The sequence below is a fragment of the Arachis ipaensis genome, chromosome B8 (genome assembly GCF_059453495.1).
Source record: "Arachis ipaensis isolate K30076 ecotype BB chromosome B8, ASM5945349v1, whole genome shotgun sequence".
Classification (NCBI taxonomy): Eukaryota; Viridiplantae; Streptophyta; class Magnoliopsida; order Fabales; family Fabaceae; genus Arachis; species Arachis ipaensis.
The window spans coordinates 17,250,854-17,271,126 of NC_142443.1; the positions used below are offsets into that span (position 1 = coordinate 17,250,854).

The following is a 20,273-nucleotide window of genomic DNA, read 5'->3' on the forward strand; positions in this document are numbered from 1 at the left end:
TTACAAAAATGGTAAATCCTAATATGATTATACTATGATGATTATGGTAATTATACAAGTTTTATTAAAATTAAAGTCACATTTTTTTATATTTTAGTAACATTTTTTAGTAATACTTTTTAAAAAATATTATTTAACAATAAAAAAATGTTACCTTAATTTTAGTCATACTTTCTAAAATACTATAATTATAGTAGTCATCATAACATAATTATACTAGAATGACCTTAAAAAAATAGTTAACATTAATCAAGATAACATAATTAAATTTCTCTAATTAAAATTAAACAACTAAAAAAAATATTCAATTCTCTAATAATTGAAGATTGGCTAGAACCTAGAATTCACTCACTTAACAAGACAAAATAAAAAAGAATCTTGTTTGGTACATAGTTGTCCACTTGGCCTCACATTTTTCACATTTGAAAATGGGCATCCAGCTAGGGACATTAACTCATCTCCCTTTGCATGAGTGAACCATATTCTATATACAGTTATTGGTTCTTAACTCCTTAATATCGTTGATTAACTAGTACCATACATGTCTTTTTTAGCTTCGGTTCTAGTAATGCCTTCGACTCAACATGCCCCTTCTAACTTAAAGAGACCCTCTGTAAATTTTGCTCCTAGCATTTGGCATGACACTTTTCTGAAATATGTTGATTCCAAATTTTTGGTATGTTATTTAATTTTGTATATGCATATACATATATGATAAACTATGAGTATTGTTATATCTATATTATCGTGGTATCTCTTTTTGAATTTTTACGCATATTCAAAATATGGATTAGTATCTGATCTAATACTTCTATGCAAGAGACTCAAAATATTGCTCCGGTGAGTGTAGTAATAGTAGCAGTGTGTAAACTGTAAAGTGAATAATTATAAGTAGTTTTAAGTTTAACAAGAATAATAGTTACATGAGATCCCTAGTTATATAACTTTTTTTTTTGTTATTAAAGTTATCTATAATTCTATATGGTATTTCTAAGGGGAAAAAAAAAGATTTTCAGTAGGTATGTGTGAGATAGTCCAACAACAATTACCAAATTTAATTAAGTTGACCAAACTTGATAAAAGTCATTGGTGTGCATAAATTACACCCTTTCTTTTTGGCATGTTTCTTTTTTATCGTTGTTCTTCTATTACTGCTATTGTTGTTGCGTTTTTTTATTCTTCTTTTTCATGTTTTTACTATTATTGCAGTTTTTTTTTATTTTTTTTCTTTGTCTAATTTTTTTTAATTTTTATTCTTTTTAAAAGGGTGAAAATAAGAAAAATTATGAGAAAATAAAACAAAAAAAAAGAGAAGACGAAGAAGAAAGAGAAGATAACGACGATGATGAAGAAGAGGAAGAAAAAAATTTTGAATTGTGTAAAATTTATCCAGGAAAATAGCATTGAGACTTTTCAAACATTACATGAGAAATTTCTAAATTTTGACACCAAAATTTTTTAACAGTGATACAAAAAATTTTTAACTAATTAAAAATTATCAAAACAAAAATAATACCAAAATATTTCAACTATAATACTAAAATTTCTCTCAACATATTTTCTTCTTCTTTTACCTCTTTTTTTCTTCAGATTTTATCTTTTTTTTTTTCTCTTAACATGTTTTTCATTTTTCTTATATTTTATTATTGATATAAAATTTTTTTCTGTATCTTCTTATATTTTACTTTCAAAATAGAAGATTTTATCTAAACAAATTTATTTAAAAGTTAAGTTATATACTCTTAACATCTAAACTATGATGCATTGATATTGACACGGACACGGGACACCACACTGTTGGGAATAATACACAATTTCTCATTGAGAAAATACTTTTCACAGAGAAATAAAATAGACACAATCACAATACAAGAATTTAACGTGAAAAACCCCAATTACTGGAGAAAAAAATCACGGCCGTTGTCAAATGACAACTAGAGAATATCACTATGTGAAAATTGTTACAACACATAGACTTCTTTCTCTCTAACACCGGCACCCCAGTACACCCACACTCTCAAAGCTAATATTTAACTACACCTCACAACACTTTCTAATCAAAGAGTATAGAGGAAAAGAAAAGTCAGATACAAGCTTTAAGTGTTTCCGACTGGTGCAAAAAATATGGAGAACTTAGCCTCATATTTATAGCCTAAGCCACCCACTCCATTTGCTATCCTAAGCAATGTGGGACTAATTCAACCAAATCCTAACAATCTCCACCTTGATTGAAATAGTCACACATCTTCAGCTTCCATAGTCAATACCGATAATTCTTTGCTGCCATTGTCTATACCGACAATCATAGTTCAAAGAACTATCATACTCCACCATGAAAGTATACTCACTTGGAATTAGACCACTCCAAGCATTTCGCCTTGGTACAGATCGAAACCTTGCTGAAAATTCATGGTGCAACTTCCAAATTGGCTTTTCCTGAAAGTTCTTCAACTATCGACATAACTCCGCCACACACCTTGCATCTCAACGCCAACCAATGCCCGTGTGCAATTGTGGACCCGATTGCCACAACTTATCCTTATCCATGGCAGTGCGGCAATACCATGAGGATACTTCTTATCTTCTAGAGAACATCATCTTCTCTCATAGAGAGAGCAATATTGCAAGTATCAGATTGAGAGCCTTTTTCTGAAACCGCATTACCTGGACAATTTCTCTTTACATGTCCAGACTTTCCACATTTCCAGCATGTTACACTCTTTCCACGATTTTCTTTTCCATAATTGTCACTTCTAGCTACAAGCGCCAAATCTGATGAAGTGCTACCCTCATTTTTCATTCTTCTTTCTTCAGCAATGAGCTTACTGGCAACTTCTTCAAAATTCAGAGTTTCCTTCCCATACATTAAAATAGGTTTGATATACTCATAAGAAGAAGGAAGAGACAATATGAGCCTCAGTGCCTTATCTTCATCATCAATTTTCACTCCAATTGCCTCTAATTCAGAGACAATACCATTGATAGCACTAAGATGGTTGGAGATTTTCACATTGTGATCCATGCGTAGATTATGGAACTGCTCATTCAATAACAACCGATTTGAGATGCCCTTTGCCTGATACAACCCTTCGAGTTTATCCCAAAGTTCCTTGGCTGTTTTCATTCCTTGCACATTTGCAAGAACATTCTTAGCCAAACACAGGCGAATAGCACTTGCAGCTCTCAAATCTAGTTCTTCCCATTCTTCATCCTTCATACCAGAGATCTTCTCCTTCAACGCCTTGTGCAAACCTGATTGTATCAACACATCCTTGACTTGTATTTGCCACAAGCCAAAATTGATTCTTCCATTAAATTTCTCTATTTCAAGCTTCACAACACTTGAATATCTTGACATTGTTGCAACCGTATACTGGAATAGTATAACTCAACTGTAGACCGTGCACTAGGAAGGGTCCCCAGGAAAGAGAGGTGGGTCACAATGGACACACTTAAATACCAAGTCTTTCCTTAGCCAGAACCTTTCTAAACTGCACTTTCACAGTGTCACACTGCCTTCCAGCAACAACAACAGCAACCAAAGATCAACCTCAAGCCACAGGACAAAATTCTTTTCTGATGTGGAAGGTCAGACTAGGCTGCAACCACAGAGCATACTAAGAATAAATCTCACCGAACCTGGCTCTGATATCACATGTTGGGAATAATACACCATTCTCCCTTGAGAAAATACCTTTCACAGAAAAATAAAATAGACACAATCACAACACAAGAATTTAACGTGAAAAACCCCAATTACTGGAGAAAAAAACCACGGCCGTTGTCAAATGACAACCAGAGAATATCACTATGTGAAAATTGTTACAACACATAGACTTCTTTCTCTATAACACCGGTACCCTAGTACACCCACACTCTCAAAGCAAATATTTAACTACACCTCACAACACTTTCTAATCAAAGAGTATAGAGGAAAAGAAAAGTCAGATACAAGCTTTAAGTGTTTCCGACTGGTGCAAAAAATATGGAGAACTTAGCCTCATATTTATAACCTAGGCCACCCACTCCATTTGCTATCCTAAGCAATGTGGGACTAATTCAACCGAATCCTAACACACACGACACGTGACACACCGACACACGAATTTTAAAATCTTACATGACATGGGGACACGCATACATATAAAATATAAAGTAATTTTTAGATAAATCATAATAATATTTTGATATTTTATTAATATTAAAATATAAATTAAAATTTTTTATTATTTTTAATATCTTATTTTAATTATATCACGTATTTAAAATATTTTTGTTTTAATAAATAATAATATATACTATATCTAAATTTATTTTAAGAATATATGTTAAGAAAAAGACTGAACACGTGATGGTATTTAGGTGTGTCCACAAAATTTTTTTTTTATTTTTTATTAAAACACGGTTAGACACAACAGACACATATGTCGAACGAATGTCGATAAATATCGTGTTCTAAATGTGTCCGATATATAGACACAACAACTCATCAAAATGTCCGTGCTTCATAGCATCAAAACAACAAATTGTATGACAACATACTGTGGACTATCGTTTGCATTGAAAATTAATTAGTGTTTTGGATCCGTTTCCAAATCACAAAACTAGTGAGTGACAATTATGTCTCTTGCTACTGCTACAAATGATGATCAATATTTATCATCTGATATAGCACGACCTTGTGCAAATTTTCGACCCAGTATTTAGGGGCGATTTGTTCCGTCAATAATGTGACAATTCACTGATTCTTTTCATAAATAAAAAAAAAATATATTTTCTCAAACACCATTTTCAAATTTTAATTCTCTAAAAATAATTTTTTTTAGAGTAAGTTCGCTGCGCCTCGGCAAACTCTATAAAAATTATAGAGTTTGCTTTACTCTGGCGAACTCTCTTCAAATTTTTTGAATCCCACGTTTTTAATCTATTTTAATCCATTATCATCATCTCCAAATAGTATATAAATCTATAAACAGTATATAGGAGTACACAAAAATACACTAACAACAAGCATGACTTCTTCAAAAAAATTTTTAATTATAAATTAAAAAAATAAGTCATATTTAACAATGACAACCATTATCATCGTCTCTAGAAATACACAGGTGCACCAAAATAAGCCATATTTAATAAAGATTTTTTAAAGATTTTTTTCTAAAATAAAATAAAAAATTTTATTATTTCCCTAAACATGATTTTTGGACTTTAATTTCGATTTTTTGCCTTACTCTCCCCGAACTCCCCTTAAAGTTTTAAACACGCACGTTTTTTAATCCATATCATCGTTTCTAAGAGAGTATATAGATTTACAAACAGTATATAGGAGTACAAAAAAATACACAAACAATAAGTATGACTTTTTCAAGGATTTTTTTTAATTGTAAATTAAGAAAAACAAGCTGTATTTAACAACAATAACCATTATTATCGTCTCCAAAAATATACGGGTACACCGGAATAAGCCATATTTAACAAAGATTTTTTTTATTAAAAAAAAAATATTTCCCAAAAATAAAATACGACTTATTTAATGCATTTGTTTTTTTTTATTTTGGGAGCTATAAAGAGTCATAATTTATCTTTAATTTAATGCATTTGTTTTTTTTATTTTGTACTTTTTAATTATTGTTGAAATAAACAAGTGATTTTAGATAGAGTAAATATATAATTATAGATGTTATATATATAAATTGGCTCGGCTAGATAGACAATAGAAATGATAAATAATGAGATGGAAATTTAGCCTAATGAAGATAAAAAAAAAAAACAACACCACTCAAAATACTTAAACAAAAAATCTCATTCAGTTATTCTAAAATTTTAACCATCTCCTATATATACTGTAATTTACTAAATTAATTTACCAAATTAACATCTTCTTCTCCAAATCCTCTGCCGTCACCCCTTCATCAACCATTCTTCTTCACCGACGTCAATCTCCTTCTCATTGGACATCATTATCACCTCCTGGGTTCATCATGCCATCGCCGCTTCACCAACCACCCCATTCGCCGGCGCCACTCTCTCCCTCACCGAAAATAGAAGTCATCGCAGGTCTCCTCCTCACTGTCGTGGGATCGTCATCAAACAACCATTCACGTAGTTATTAAAATAATCATCTGGCTACTTAGTGAAATGATCATCCAACATTTGTTAATTGTATATATTTAAATCGAATTGTACAAAATAACCATTCAATTAAGAATTAAAATAACTATATCCATACCTAGTGAATTGAACATCATCACATTTGCGAGGTGGAGAGAGTTGACGGCGAGGCGTGGAGGCAGGGGAGGAGATTCGGCGACGAAGCTGCCATGCAACGACAACTTCGGCTAGGCGAGGTTGCGAATTTGCTCCATGGACTTCGAACCCGAACGTGCAGCGGCCAGAGATGGAAAAGGAAGAGGAGCCAAATCCTTAGGAGGAAAGGCGGCGTCAATGAGGTGCGGCACAGCAGCAGCAACGGTGCAACGGGAAGGACAAATGATGGGAAATTTTTTTTTTGTGACGGACAGATGATGGGAATAACGTGCATCTCGCGCGGCGCGAGAGGAGGCGGTGACGACATGACGGAAGTAGGCGGCGGCGTTGAGACTTGTTGGGGCGGCAGCAAGGTCTAGGTGACGGGAAAGAAAACGCGTGTGTTAACGCAATGTGAAAGTGTGAGAGGTACATAGTGTGAATGTATTTAATTGCTAATTCTAATTTTTTAAATTAATCTTTTTTTTAATTCATTGCTCATTTTAGAAAAGTATATGGAACCAAAATGTGACCAGCCAAAAAGTAAACAAAACCGTTTAATTAAAATCACTTTTTGAATAATATGTTTGAAAACCGCTCCTGAGATCACGGAGCACAAACCAAAACCCGATTTTTCATGGAACCCAAATACATTTTGGCTGATTTTTGGCTGATATGCTTTTGGTTCCCTAGTTGTTCTCTTATTTTTTTGGGGAATGATAGGTAAATAATGACTAATTTGAACAACATGAACAACTATCAATCAAATAAGAATACACTACACCCTAATTTAATGCTACTAATTAAATTTAAGATTAATTTACTCTTTTAACCTTATTAATTCATATTATTCACACATTGTTCAAAAATGTTGTTGGTTACCTATATTTTTCCTATTTTTTTATACTTTTTCCATATCAAATTATGAATATTAAGTTAAATACGATAACTTTGTGCTATTGTCTCTCGAGCATACTCTTTTAGAGGAGTTTACTATTATATTCATAGGAATGATCGATTAATTTATGTTTTTACAATTTGATTTTTTAAACTGAGTTTTGAGTGTGTTATTAGTTACTTAAATTAAACACTTTTTGATGAGTGATTACTTGAAAATAATAAAAACAAAAAAACTAGTTCGATGTTTATATATCTTTATAAAGCAGAGGAGAGCATATTTATGTTTCACCAAGACATCCGAACAATAAATCTTTGATTCTAACTTACGTATGCAATTTGTAGTTTTAGTTTTACTTTGAAATTTTTGTAATAGTTTTAGCAAAACAGGACGTAGCAGATGACAATACGAAGCAACAAGCTCAAAAGCTGAGAGAGGAAGTGAAGGTGCAGCTCTCTTCAAATAATGATATTTTACAAAAATTAAATATCATTGATTCAATTCAACGTTTAGATATATCTTATCATTTTGAACATGAAATTGAGAAAGCAATCAATCAAATCTACATTAACTTTACCAACAATAACTTCGTTATCCCAAAAGAGGGTGGAATTCACTTTTACGCATTACTCTTTCGTTTGCTCAGACAAAAAGGATATCAAATTTCATCAGGTATGTAATATTATAATAATATAGTACTTTAATTTATTAGCAAATTTAGTAATTACTTTTGGTATTCACTCCTCGTATCCTTACTCTAAGTTAAATGTATAAATTTGATTGGATAATATATGATAATAAACAAATTATTTTTAGTGTTAATTTATCAAACTAAACTAAGTATTTATGTACGTCAAATACCCAAATGTTATAGATTCATGATAGTTAATATGTGTGAATAACAGATATATTTAACAAATTCAAGAACAGTGAAGGAAGATTCAAAGAAATAATTGCTCAAGATGTCAAAGGAATATGGAGTTTGTATGAGGCTGCACAATTGAGGGTTCATGAAGAAGCTATATTAGAGGAAGCAAATGATTTCACATACACTGAACTAAAGTCCATCACCAATCAGTTGAGTGAATCTCTTGCTGTGCAAATCAACCAGAGCTTAAAACAACCTCTTCACAAGGCAGTTCCAAGGATAGGGACAAGGTCATATATGTCTTTTTACGAAGAAGATCCTTATCATAACAAATCTCTGTTAACCTTTGCAAAATTAGATTTCAACATGCTACAGAAATTGCATCAAAATGAAGTTGGCGATATCACCAAGTAAGTCCTATTATATTTGGAACAAACCCATGTACATTAGGAAATAGCCTTGAGTTCTGCTGATAATGCAGAACAAGAACTAGAAACGAAAACAGAAAGAACTAAGAAGAGAGAAAAATGAATTCAATGCAAGTAGTTATGTGTACAATACAACTCTTATGAAATTATCACTTCTCTCCTTTACTACAAAAGATTGCTATTTGAGCGATTTGTCCAGCTCATCGATAATACATACCTTGATGATGGACTAAAAATAAAAAAAAAATTGCTAAATATACTTATAATTTTTTTTTACAACAGAAAATTTTGAAGAAAGGGGAGTGATTCCTTAAAATTTTTGTTTATTAAATTATAATATATATTATTACAGGTGGTGGAAAAATGGTGAGTTTTCGACAAAGATTCCTTATGCAAGAGAAAGAGTGGTTGAAGCATATTTTTGGCCATTAGCCATATCCTCTGATCCAAACTATAGCACTGCAAGAATGTTGATAACCAAATTGACTGTATGCATCTCTTTTCTTGATGATACTTATGATGCCTATGCTACACTTCAAGAACTTGAGCTCTTCACACAGGCAATCCAAAGGTTGATTGACTAACTAACAAAGTCTTATAACCAATTTTATTACATCTAAAAAAAACTACATAATTAATTTTATTGTAATCTATTGTAGCAATTCCTATGTATTATTCCAATGTCATGTAGTTCTTTTGTATAATGTTTAGGAGTCATAGTTTTTGAATCATAAGAAGTTATAACTTTTTTTTTTGTCTTCTTTCAATGCACTCGTTTTTTTATTTTATATTCTTTAATTATTACTGATATAAATAGAAAATTTTAAATATAATAAAATATAATTATAGATGTTTCAAATATAAAATTATAAATGTTAAGTTAAATAAGATAATTTTGTATTATTGTCTTTTTAGTATTACTCGTTCTTTTATTCTATGTTATTATTATCTATATAAGTTTTTTTTCAGGTGGGACATTAGTCCCATTAAATCTCTTCCGGAATGCATGAAAGTGGTATTTAATACAATTTTAGAAGTATGGAAGGAAATTGAGTCAGTGACTTCAAAGGATGAAAATTCAAGTTTGGTGTTACAACATATTAAACAAGAGGTAGCCCTCTAGTTCCTTAATATTTTTAAAAATTAAATATATCATGATTAATAACCTTAAAATAGTTAACTAATTATTAATTGGTTTCTAAATTGTACTTGCAGTTTTTTAACTTGGCACAAGCCTACTTGGTTGAAGCAAAATGGTGCCATAGAGGCTATATTCCAACATATGATGAGTATAAGGTTAATGGAGCTATATCTTCTACCTTGCCACTTCAGATCATAGCTTTTCTTGGTTTGGCAGGATTTGCAACAAAAGAAGTGTTTGATTGGGTAATGAGTGATACGAAAATTGTAAAAGCTGTGTCACTTATTGGCAGACTCATGGATGATATGGCCTCACATAAGGTATTTAATTTGTTTACTTTGACAAAAATATATGTTTAATTAATAATGGGTATGTCTGAAATTTTTGTTATCTTTTCTTAATATTACTAGCATGAACTTCAAACTTTTTTGGTTAGTTCATTAATTGTAATTAACAGCTAATGGATGTTTTCATATATTTAGGTAGTGATTTTATTTCAACCTATGAAGTACGGACACTTTGCTGAGTTGCTGTGTCTGTGTGTCGGACACATTTCGGATATGATACTCACTGACACTCGTCCGACAAGCGTGTCTGTTGTGTCCAATCCTGTCCTAATAAAAATAAAAAAATTCTTCTCCATACACGCTTGAACACACTTAAATACCACCACGTGTTAGTGTGTCCAATCTTATTTTTAACATGTATTCTTAAAATAAATTTAGAAATAGTATATATTATTATTTATTAAAACAAAAATATTTTAAATACTTTATATAATTAAAATAAGACATTAAAAATAATTAAAAAATTAATTTATATTTTAATATCAATAAAATATCAAAATATTATTATGATTTATTTAAAAAATACTTTATAATTTATATGTATGCGTGTCCTCGTGTCTTATAAGATTTTAAAACTCATATGTCGACGTGTCCCATATCGTGTCATGTCGTGTCCTGTGTCCGTGTCCGTATCAATATCAGTGCATCATAGATTATTCCAACTATTTCTTTTTGTTAATTTAGTGATAATAATGTGGAAGAGAATTGAAATTAATTTTACATCCTTTTTCATTCTAAATAATTCCTATAATTTCTTTAAGATTTTAATTAGTTTATGAATTTTAACCTTTTAACTAATGACCAAATAGATAATTCTCATTAATATTTGATAACAAAATAATTGTAATGACTATTGAAAAATATTATTTGTTTAATTTGTTTTCTTGCATTAGTTAAATTATTGTTTATTATCGTTATGTGTGTGAATATAGAGTTTTTATATGAATTAAAGCATTTAGGATTACTTCAAATATAAAAATGATCACAAATAAATTAATCAAGTCAAATTATTTTGAGATATATATGCGAAATATTTTCAGGAAATATTAGGATTAGTAAGTTGATAAAAAATTTCAAATTAAAATAATTTATAGAGCTATTAATTAAAATTAAGGCACTAATGACAAGGAAATAAATTTTGAAGATGACACATGTAACTATGGAAGTGTAAAAGTTATTTGTACTCTCTTCAGTAAAATTTTTGTCTAATTAGCTTTTTTGGATTTGTTTTATTTATATAGTTTGAGCAGCAAAGAGAACATGTTGCTTCTGCTGTTGAATGTTGTATGAAACAATACGATTTTTCTCAAGAAGAGGCCAATAAACTCATTCTAAAGGAGATCATAGATTATTGGAAGGATATAAACGAAGAATGTCTCAAATCAAATAATATCCCAAGACCTGTGCTTGATTCTATTGTTAATTTTGCCCGTATAATTGAGTTTACATACTCAAATTTTGAGGATAAATACACAAACACAGAACTGCTAAGAGAATATGTTGTTGAACTACTTTTGGATCCAATTGTCTTCTAGCAGTTGTATTAAAAAATATTGAATTATGGGTAGAGTTGCTGTGCAACTATAGTTATCCCAAGTTTATTGTAAGAGTTGTTGTCATATATATATAATTTTATCTTGTTATATAATTTTGCACAAATATTAAATTTCGTAATATAATATCAGTAAAAATAATTATCTTTTATATTAATTGTAAAAGAATAATTATAAAAAATAAATATAATTAAATAACTGTATAAAATATTTTAGGTATTTGCTACGGTACGATTATAAATTCATATGTACCGATACGTTTAACATATGGACAAATAATAATAAGCCATGTGAAATTTATTTTCCACATCAACATTTAATTTTTTTAAATGAAAATATATATTATATCACTAATTTTACTAAAAGACCCTTATAATTTAATAAAAATAAAAAAAATATTTTTTATTTAATTTTTTAAAAGACTTAAATACCCTTTTTTTTTTATGTTAGACAACAAATTACACTTTTAAATTAATCAAATGATTTAATTTTACTGTGTCAAAATTTAAAAAACAAAAACACATTTAATTATTTATCTATACTAAAAAAAATTATTTCAATTTTATTGACATTTTCCATGAACCCTAGTTAATCATTCATACAAAAAAAAAAAATATTAAAACCGTACTAAAAAAATATCAAAATGTTCCTGGGTCACCCAACCTTCAAATCTCAGACTCACTGCCATAGTCTCTTCTTTGTCTCTTCTCCTTCACACTCGGCTCCGGATTTTCTTCGACAGCTCCCTTCTCCATCCTCTTCCTTCTTTTCCTCCACGGCGCCCTGCCAAGGTCACCGCAGTATTCGTCGCGCGCCTCACCCAGCCGAGGAGAACGTCGTCGCGTCAGAGAGCGTCGCCGTCTTCCTCGTTCCAGAGAGCATCGCCGTCTTTCTCGTTCTTCATCACCGTCGTCAGCCTCTCCCTTCCGGTAACTCCCCCTCTGTGATTTCTTTTAATTATTATAGCACTGTAGTGATTTCTGTAATTAATGGGATTTACTTTAATTTCTGTGATTTTATATTCGTTGTTGTTAATTTTATCAATTCTTGCTTTAATCCAAAGTCTGCCTTAATGTCTGCAATCAAGAAGACTAACATTCAATTTCTTTATGATTCATCAAGAATGGAGCAAAATGTAATAATCCTGGTTGGTTAATTACCTTGTGGTTGGTCTTGAACCAATCACCAATGAGCAAAGTGAAATCACCAGCAGGGTTTGGATAAGGGATTGGGATGACAGATCTGTGATAGATATTGAGTCCTCCAAATCCTCCAGCGGCTTTGTGAAATGCAGTTGATGGAAAGTAGGAAAAGGTGCCAATCTGATCCTTGGTTTAAAACTTGTATGTGTAGTTTGAGTTTGGAGGAATGGCACAGTTTGTTCCCAACACTCCATCTTGCCATGAGTTCTTCTTTTGCTTAATGCCATTCCTATATATGTTTTTTGCTTTTTTTTTTATTTGTGTTCAGAAAAATATTCCTGGCATTGTTGCTGCCTTGAATTATCTTCCCACCTATTTATGCCTTGTATAAATTTTATTAATCATGACCTAATAATGTGGTTTGACTATCATCATCTTATGCTTAATAAATTTACCTCTCTTGTACCAGCTATGCTTTAGGTCATCTCAAATTAATGTTGGAACTTGCAGTTTAAAGCATTATTTTGGGTTATCATCTTGTGGTTTGACTATTATCATCTTGTTTGTTATCTGCCATAAGCATGATCTGTTATTTTCTATACACACTTGTCTATTTAATTGCAGGCATTGGTGAAGATGATGGCTGTTTGATGTACCTATCATCGAATTACTGCAAGTGCCTATAATCTTTTAGATGTGGTTCTTTACCAAGCAACTTATGGTAATCATGTGAAGATTCTGTTATATTTGCTTCTCATGTAGTGTAGAAAGTAGAGTCTATCCATCATTATTGTTGCCAATGAACTTGTTCGAATTTTGCTTATTTAGGCCACAATATATCAGCAAAAGGCGGTCGATATAAATGAGAGGGAGCTTGGGCTTGATCATCCTGACACAATAAAAAGCTATGGGGACCTTTCTGTCTTTTACTATCGTATGCAACAATACGAGCTCGCTTTGAAGTAGGTTACAATGACTCTCCTCTTCAAAATGGTTTCGATGCCTATGCCATGAAGAATTTCTGTTGATTGTTGTATTCAGGGCACCAAAAAACTGTGACTCTTTTAATGCAGTGTGTCAGATCTTCTGGATTTTATAAGTCCCGAGCTTGATTCTAATGGAAATGAACAAGCTCAGAGAAAACAGCAGCGTGGGAAGGTTCTCTGCCAAATTTTTACATGGTGTTACCTTATATATTTGACATTAATTGCTTTATTGTTATAAACTGCTGCTACCTTTGTTTTGTAAAATTTTCTATTGTGTTGCCTCATTATGCAAGTTGTCGATTATATCTCTAATCTTTTAGATACTTCTACCAATAAGTGAACAAAACCTTCAACGTGAAAATGCACCAAGCAATGTGGGTGTTTTCTATAATGGCTTGGAATATGCTACTGGTACGGCAGAAAACAAAACAAAAGAAAGATCTGGCATGGTGGATTATGAAGTTATGAACGAAAATGGCAATAATGTCCCTATGTATAGTCCACCAGTGTCAAGTGAATCTATTCACCAGGAGGAGACATCATCAGATGAGGGCTGGCAAGAAGCCAATTCAAAAGGGCGATCTAGGAACACAGCGAATCACAAGCTTGGTCGCAAAGGATCTCATCTTTCAAAGCTGAGGACTAATGTTATCAGAGAAAGTCCACAGAAATCAAGTTCAAGAGTCTCTCAAAAGTATTATCTCCATCTAGGCAATCAGAGCCTGAAAACTTGGCTTTCATAGAAGATTCTGCCGGTCAACTAAGTCCAACAAAACCTATTAGAGTGTCTAAAAGTTCTGCTAGCCTAATACCATATGACACGTTCATGTCTTCTGGAACAAATTTTTCTTTTCTATTTAATAAAATAACAAAGGAATTGAACTATGTCCACATAATTAACAAGGTTTTTTTTTACTTTACACTCTGCATAAAGAAAAACAGAGAAAATACAATGAAAAGCCAGCATCTTAATTATATAATGATATATATTTTTTATAATTAAGATGAATGGTTAAAAATTATTGAAACATAAGGATATCGATACATTTTAAAATTCTTATTTGATTTATCCGTGATTTTTTTAACATAATTGACTGTGTGCTTTCATCATTGCTTTCTCATTTGAATTAATTAATTATGTAAAATACATTCATATTAACATCTTAATATTTGTTCATAAACGTTTATCACCATTCAATAATTCATATCTTCTAGGTGTCGTGAATAAAATAAACAAATGATAGCTTTACATGTCAAAGACCCTCTGCTCAAGTATAGTATACACCTATCCCCCGGTCAATTTTAAACATTTATTTTTCCTTTTCTAATTAAATAAAATAAATTTAGAGATGAGATAATTTTGTAAAAGAGAGGAGAGAGAGAGTTGAAAGAAAACAAAAAGAAGTCTTCATATACAAATCCATACATTTGATTTAGAAAGCAATCAACGATAGAAAAGGACTGTTGCGATTACAATAGTGTCACAATCTTTGGTATTGACCTACAAAATTTGTAATGAGAAAAATGAGTTTTTCTTTTCTTTTATTTTTGCAATGTGAAATTGGTTTCTCTTTATCTAAAGCTAAACTTTATATCACAAACCCTTTATAGACTTCGTACCAGCCATCGGATATCACATCAATCACACTACAACTTTTTTGTGAATGACTCGTATGAATCCACCTTTAGAGGTTGTTGAAGATTTGGATTTGTAACAATAAAATCTTTACATCAGGAATATATTGATGTACAAATGATTCTAATTTGCTATTTCTTGTATGTTTAACACGGTACTTTTGATGGTTGTACTAACCTTTTTTTGTACATTCATAAATTAATGTATCTAGACACAATTGTAACAATTTCTCAATGGTATCTAATTTAATTGTAATCCTATTACTATTATTAGGTTAGAGATTAGCAAATGCAGCAAATATTGGAGCACTGGGAGACAGAGCAGCACAAAAGAAACTTACTGCTTCCTTTACGGTGGAAAGTGCAGCCATTACACAAGCAGCTGATACATTGGCAATAAGAGTTCCAAATGGCATCCATTTAAACAACCCTGCCCTTCCTAATCCACGATGGTTGAGCCGAGCTAAGAACCATCGAATTCACATGCCTACAGGTCAAACCATGCAAGCGAACCATAACTCGGCACCACTTCCACCATTCTTGAACTTAGCCTTCACCAGTGCACCACTCACACCCCATAATATTCCTAAAATAACCAATATTGGCTGTTATATTCTTTCAACCTTCTAATAACTTGTACTGCAATATTTGTTTTTTAGAATTTATATAATTGATAAAACTTGTATTGCAATTTCAAGCAGTGAGATAGATTATTAGATTTCTGGCACTAATATACAAATGTTCTATTCATGTTAGGAGAAGGATGCAAAGGATATTGAGATTCTAAATATTAGATGGGAAATTTTTGAGCTGATGATGAGGTCTAATAAATTCTGAGCCATATCTTTTATATAAACTTTCTAGTAGTTTTTGAGCAACTAATATTCTTTTTATTTGATCGATGTCCAGATTTATATACACTGGATCGACTGAAATCACTCTAGATATAGCTCAAGACCTTCTCCAAACAGCTGATCAATATCTATTAGAAGGACTTAAGAGGCTCTGTGAATACACAATTGCAAAGGTGAGCTAGCAAGTCTTGCATATGGCTGCAGTAATATTAGATTATAGATACAGAAAGTGGCAAAACCACTATCCAAATAACCAAACCCACCACAACTTATGTATAATCCCTCACAATACCTAAACTTCGTGTTGGATTTAGACAACAAAGCCATTTAATTTTGCTAAAGCTGTTTGTTGCGGCCTATAATAATTGAAAGTCAAAAATAGTAACTGAGGTCTTCTTATCTGCCATCCTTGAGTAGTTAAGTTTGGCATTGACAGGGTTTAAAGTTTTTCCTTTTTCAGCCTCTACACACTCAACAAATAAATAAAAGAATGAATCAGAGATCTAACCAAAGCCAAGACCATCATAGGAAGTTTGTCTATAGGTATCCAAATCCATAATGTAATGGTTTCAATTTCTAGTTACACCACCCCCTTCTTCAAAGGCAACAAGAACACATCAAATTTGGGAATGCTTTTTCTTTTCTTTTCTGCTTAATCCAACAACGAGAGAAATTAAAGTGTTTAAAAGACTAAATAAACATGGAAAATCACATGAACTAGAACCTGAAACTTGTTACACATACATCATAAAATCGTCAACAATATTTGATTATTTGAAATTGATTGATGTTAACAAATTTAAAGAATAAACAAAACATCTTCCATGTTTTTAACCACCAATTAGGCATCAGTGTCTTAAGATTCAACCTTTATATCCAAATACATCCTTGTCAATTAGATTGTTCAGAAACAAGAATAATAATAATGCAATCACATACTTTAGTTCATACTATGCATTGTATTTATCTTTTTTAGCTCAAACGATGCAAAATTATTTGTAAAGAGACAAGAGGGCCAACACAAACATGCCACAAATTTTGAAGTCAAAGTCTTTCTTACAGAGAGGATGTTACCGGAAGGGAGAGGCTCACGACGGTGATGATGAACGAGGAAGACGGCGACGCCCTCTGACACGACAACGTTCTCCTCGGCTGGGTGAGGCGCGCAACGAATGATGTGGTGACAGGGCGCCGTGGAGGAAGCTTCTTCGTCTTCTTTACTGGAGAGAAGAGAGAGTGCGAAGAGAAGAGAGGGAGACAGAGAAGAGATACGAAGGTTCTGGGAGAAACCCAGGAAAAGAAAGAACAAAGTGATAATTTTTTTTTGTATTTTTTAAATTTATTTATTTTTTTTGGTATGAATGAATGATTAAGGTTTATGAAAGCTGTTAATAAGATTGAAATAATTTTTTTTAGTATAGATAAATGATTAAATGTGTTTTTGTTTTTGTTTTTTAAATTTTTAAAACTATAAAATTAAACAATTTAATTCAATTTAATTAATTTAAAAAGATAATTATTTAAAAAGAGTATTTAAGTCTTTTAAAAAATTAAATAAAAATTATTTTTTATTTTTATTAAATTATAAGGATATTTTAGTAAAATTAGTGATATAATATATATATATTTTTAAAAAGTTTAGATGTTGATGTGGAAAATAAATTCTACATGGCTTATTATTATTTGTCTATATTTTAAATATATCAGTACATATAAATTTATGATCGTACCATAACAAACACCAATATTTTATATTACTATTAGTATATTAAAATTATAGTTTTCGGACAAGTTTTACTCTAAGTTTAAAATTTCAAGAATTTCTTTAAATAGAGATTATGCTAATGAAAAAGTATAGGTAAACAATGTAAATATTGAACAACGTGAATAATAGTTTTAAAAAAAAGGTTAAATTAATTATTAAAATTAGATTATCAATTTATTAGAATAATCAATTTTTGAATTTAAATTATTAGGTTTAGACAACGTAACCTCCTCCGTCACATCACGTTCCCATTCCATCTCAATTCTTCTCCTTCTCCTCCTTCTCCAACTCACGTTTTCTCCTTCCACCACGTCCCGACGAAAACGGCACGTAGCTTCAACCACCGATTCCCCAATAAATTAAATTCTTGTCATCCTGTTTGGTAGCCCTATCTGAGAAGATCATCTCTCTTTGAAGTTCAGTCATCCCAAAAAGCTTGCGTCTATCATCTTTAATGCTGGATGGTCATTTTAGTAGGTATATGGATGTTATTTTAATTCTCATGTGGATGGTTATTCGATTGAAATGGGTTTAGTTCGATACAATTAAAATATATTAAATATTTAATTCATTGGGTATATGGATGATTGTTTTTATACTTAAGTGGATGGTTATCCTTAAGTGCCGATGAGGGTCCTTGTTAACGAACCAGCGGTAGTGATGAGGAGGATTTCGGCGGCGACGATAGAGGCTGGTTGGCGACCAAGTGACAGTGTGAAGAATTCAGAAGGCGACGATGATATCTGGTGAGGGAGAGAGTGACGCCGGCAAAAGTGAGGCGGCGACGGCAGAGGGTTTAGGAGAGAAGTTGATGTTTTGGTAAATTAGGGTATAATGGATGATTAAAATTTTTAAATTATTGAATGGAGTTTTTTAGTTGGATAATTTAGGTGAAGTGTTTTTTTTTTTTAATTTTATTGAGCTAAATTTACAGTCCATTATTCATGTTATTCAGTTTTTTCGTTGTCTACCTAACAAAAACGTAAATTAATTGATCGTATTTTGCTCATTTTAATCTCGAAGATGAAATTAACATAGGTCATTCAAGCAGTTTGCGAACTACCACAAAATCGTTTTGCGATGGTTCAAATCTGCCACCTAACCCTCTCAAAACTTTGCAAGTTTTTGTATAATGCATGTGCTTCCACATCAACACCCAATGTTATGAACATTTCGGTTTTTTCTTTTCTCGCTTTTATTATTTAAATTTGTTTTCTTTAAGAGGAACAAGAGTTGCAATTATGTCCAATCTGTAATTGTATTGTATTATAATAGATTCATGTAAAATACTTTTATTATAATTAAGTTGTGTAAATATAAATATATCTGTATAATTGGAATTTGACTTAAAGGTAGGTAATCTCAACTTCATATTTATATATGTAATCGTTTTTTTTTTTTTAAATCTTCAGATTAAATTTCTTAACAAGTTAATAAGATAATAAAGGAAGACTCTTATATTAAATAAGTATGAGTAAATACAAGTAATATCGATCATGGACATTAGCCATATCTTAATTTAAGCATAATAAAGTAAGGCTGACATCAATAATCACTTATTTCTTTGCAAATGAAATTATAGGCATTTTCTTGTGATTTGTGAACTATATTGTTCAATATAAACTTTTTTTATGAAGCATGAAAAAAGAAAATATAAGTTTTAATATAAGACTAGCTAACAGCGTGCCACAAGTTATTTATCGTCGATAAACAAAAGTAACTGATGACAGAAGTGCTCAAAACTAGTTTTCAAAAATAATCTTGGTAATAGTGGATCCCACTAAAAAAGGTCGAAAACCGTTAAAATTATGATGAAATTGACAAAAAATTTGACGATATAACGTCGTCGTAAACAGTTGTCAACGGATTTAATATTTCTAGTGTTAATTATCGTTAAAAAAATTCGACGATAAACAATACAGAATATCCCATTTTAAGGTGTTGATACGTTGGATAAAAGTAACGTTGTCACCAATTTTTTGCATTTTATACCATGATTATCGTCAGAATTTTCTATCAATAATTCTGACAGTAATATTTTATGATGATTATTGATTTAAAAAATGAAATAGGTAATGTTAGATTTATTCAACACAAAATTTGAAGGTAATGTATTTTTTAATAAAAAATAAATTTTATTTAATATTTTTTATTTATAATTATCATAATTATAACCTGTTTAAAACTATAAATACACATTAATGAAAACTAAATATGTCATTAAAATAAAACACTACAATGTAATAAAGTAATCTCATAAAAAAAACTATACACTAATTAAAATACTAGACTTTATGGATCCTCGTAGTCGTCGTCGCTGGCCTCTTCTTGATGGTTTCGCTACTAGTCCCAATGCGATGACACTACTGTGGATGCTAGTGTCTAGGCTAGTGCAAGGGCAGATGAGGATGTA

General features: G+C 31.1%; 2 protein-coding genes across 3 annotated transcripts; both read left to right on the plus strand.

The window, feature by feature from the left end:
- Positions 1 to 482: 482 nt before the first annotated feature.
- On the plus strand, positions 483 to 11,482 carry LOC107613387 (putative terpene synthase 2). The gene is made up of 7 exons (XM_088497114.1): positions 483 to 676; positions 7,531 to 7,813; positions 8,047 to 8,419; positions 8,790 to 9,008; positions 9,407 to 9,548; positions 9,653 to 9,898; positions 11,167 to 11,482. The coding sequence occupies exons 1-7, from the start codon at positions 542 to 544 to the stop codon at positions 11,458 to 11,460; spliced, it is 1,692 nt and encodes a 563-aa protein (XP_088353240.1). The 5' UTR covers positions 483 to 541; the 3' UTR covers positions 11,461 to 11,482.
- A 487-nt stretch (positions 11,483 to 11,969) lies between these two features.
- LOC107613386 (protein REDUCED CHLOROPLAST COVERAGE 3) lies at positions 11,970 to 14,349 on the plus strand. Of its 2 annotated transcripts, XM_088497614.1 has the most exons (6): positions 11,970 to 12,407; positions 12,601 to 12,792; positions 13,245 to 13,341; positions 13,449 to 13,582; positions 13,694 to 13,778; positions 13,927 to 14,349. In XM_088497614.1, the coding sequence occupies exons 3-6, from the start codon at positions 13,315 to 13,317 to the stop codon at positions 14,347 to 14,349; spliced, it is 669 nt and encodes a 222-aa protein (XP_088353740.1). In that variant the 5' UTR covers positions 11,970 to 12,407; positions 12,601 to 12,792; positions 13,245 to 13,314. The 2 variants fall into 2 exon arrangements, with proteins under 2 accessions (XP_088353740.1, XP_088353741.1); XM_088497615.1 differs by lacking the exons at positions 11,970 to 12,407; positions 12,601 to 12,792 and having other exon boundaries at positions 13,213 to 13,341.
- The last annotated feature ends 5,924 nt before the right edge of the window (positions 14,350 to 20,273 follow it).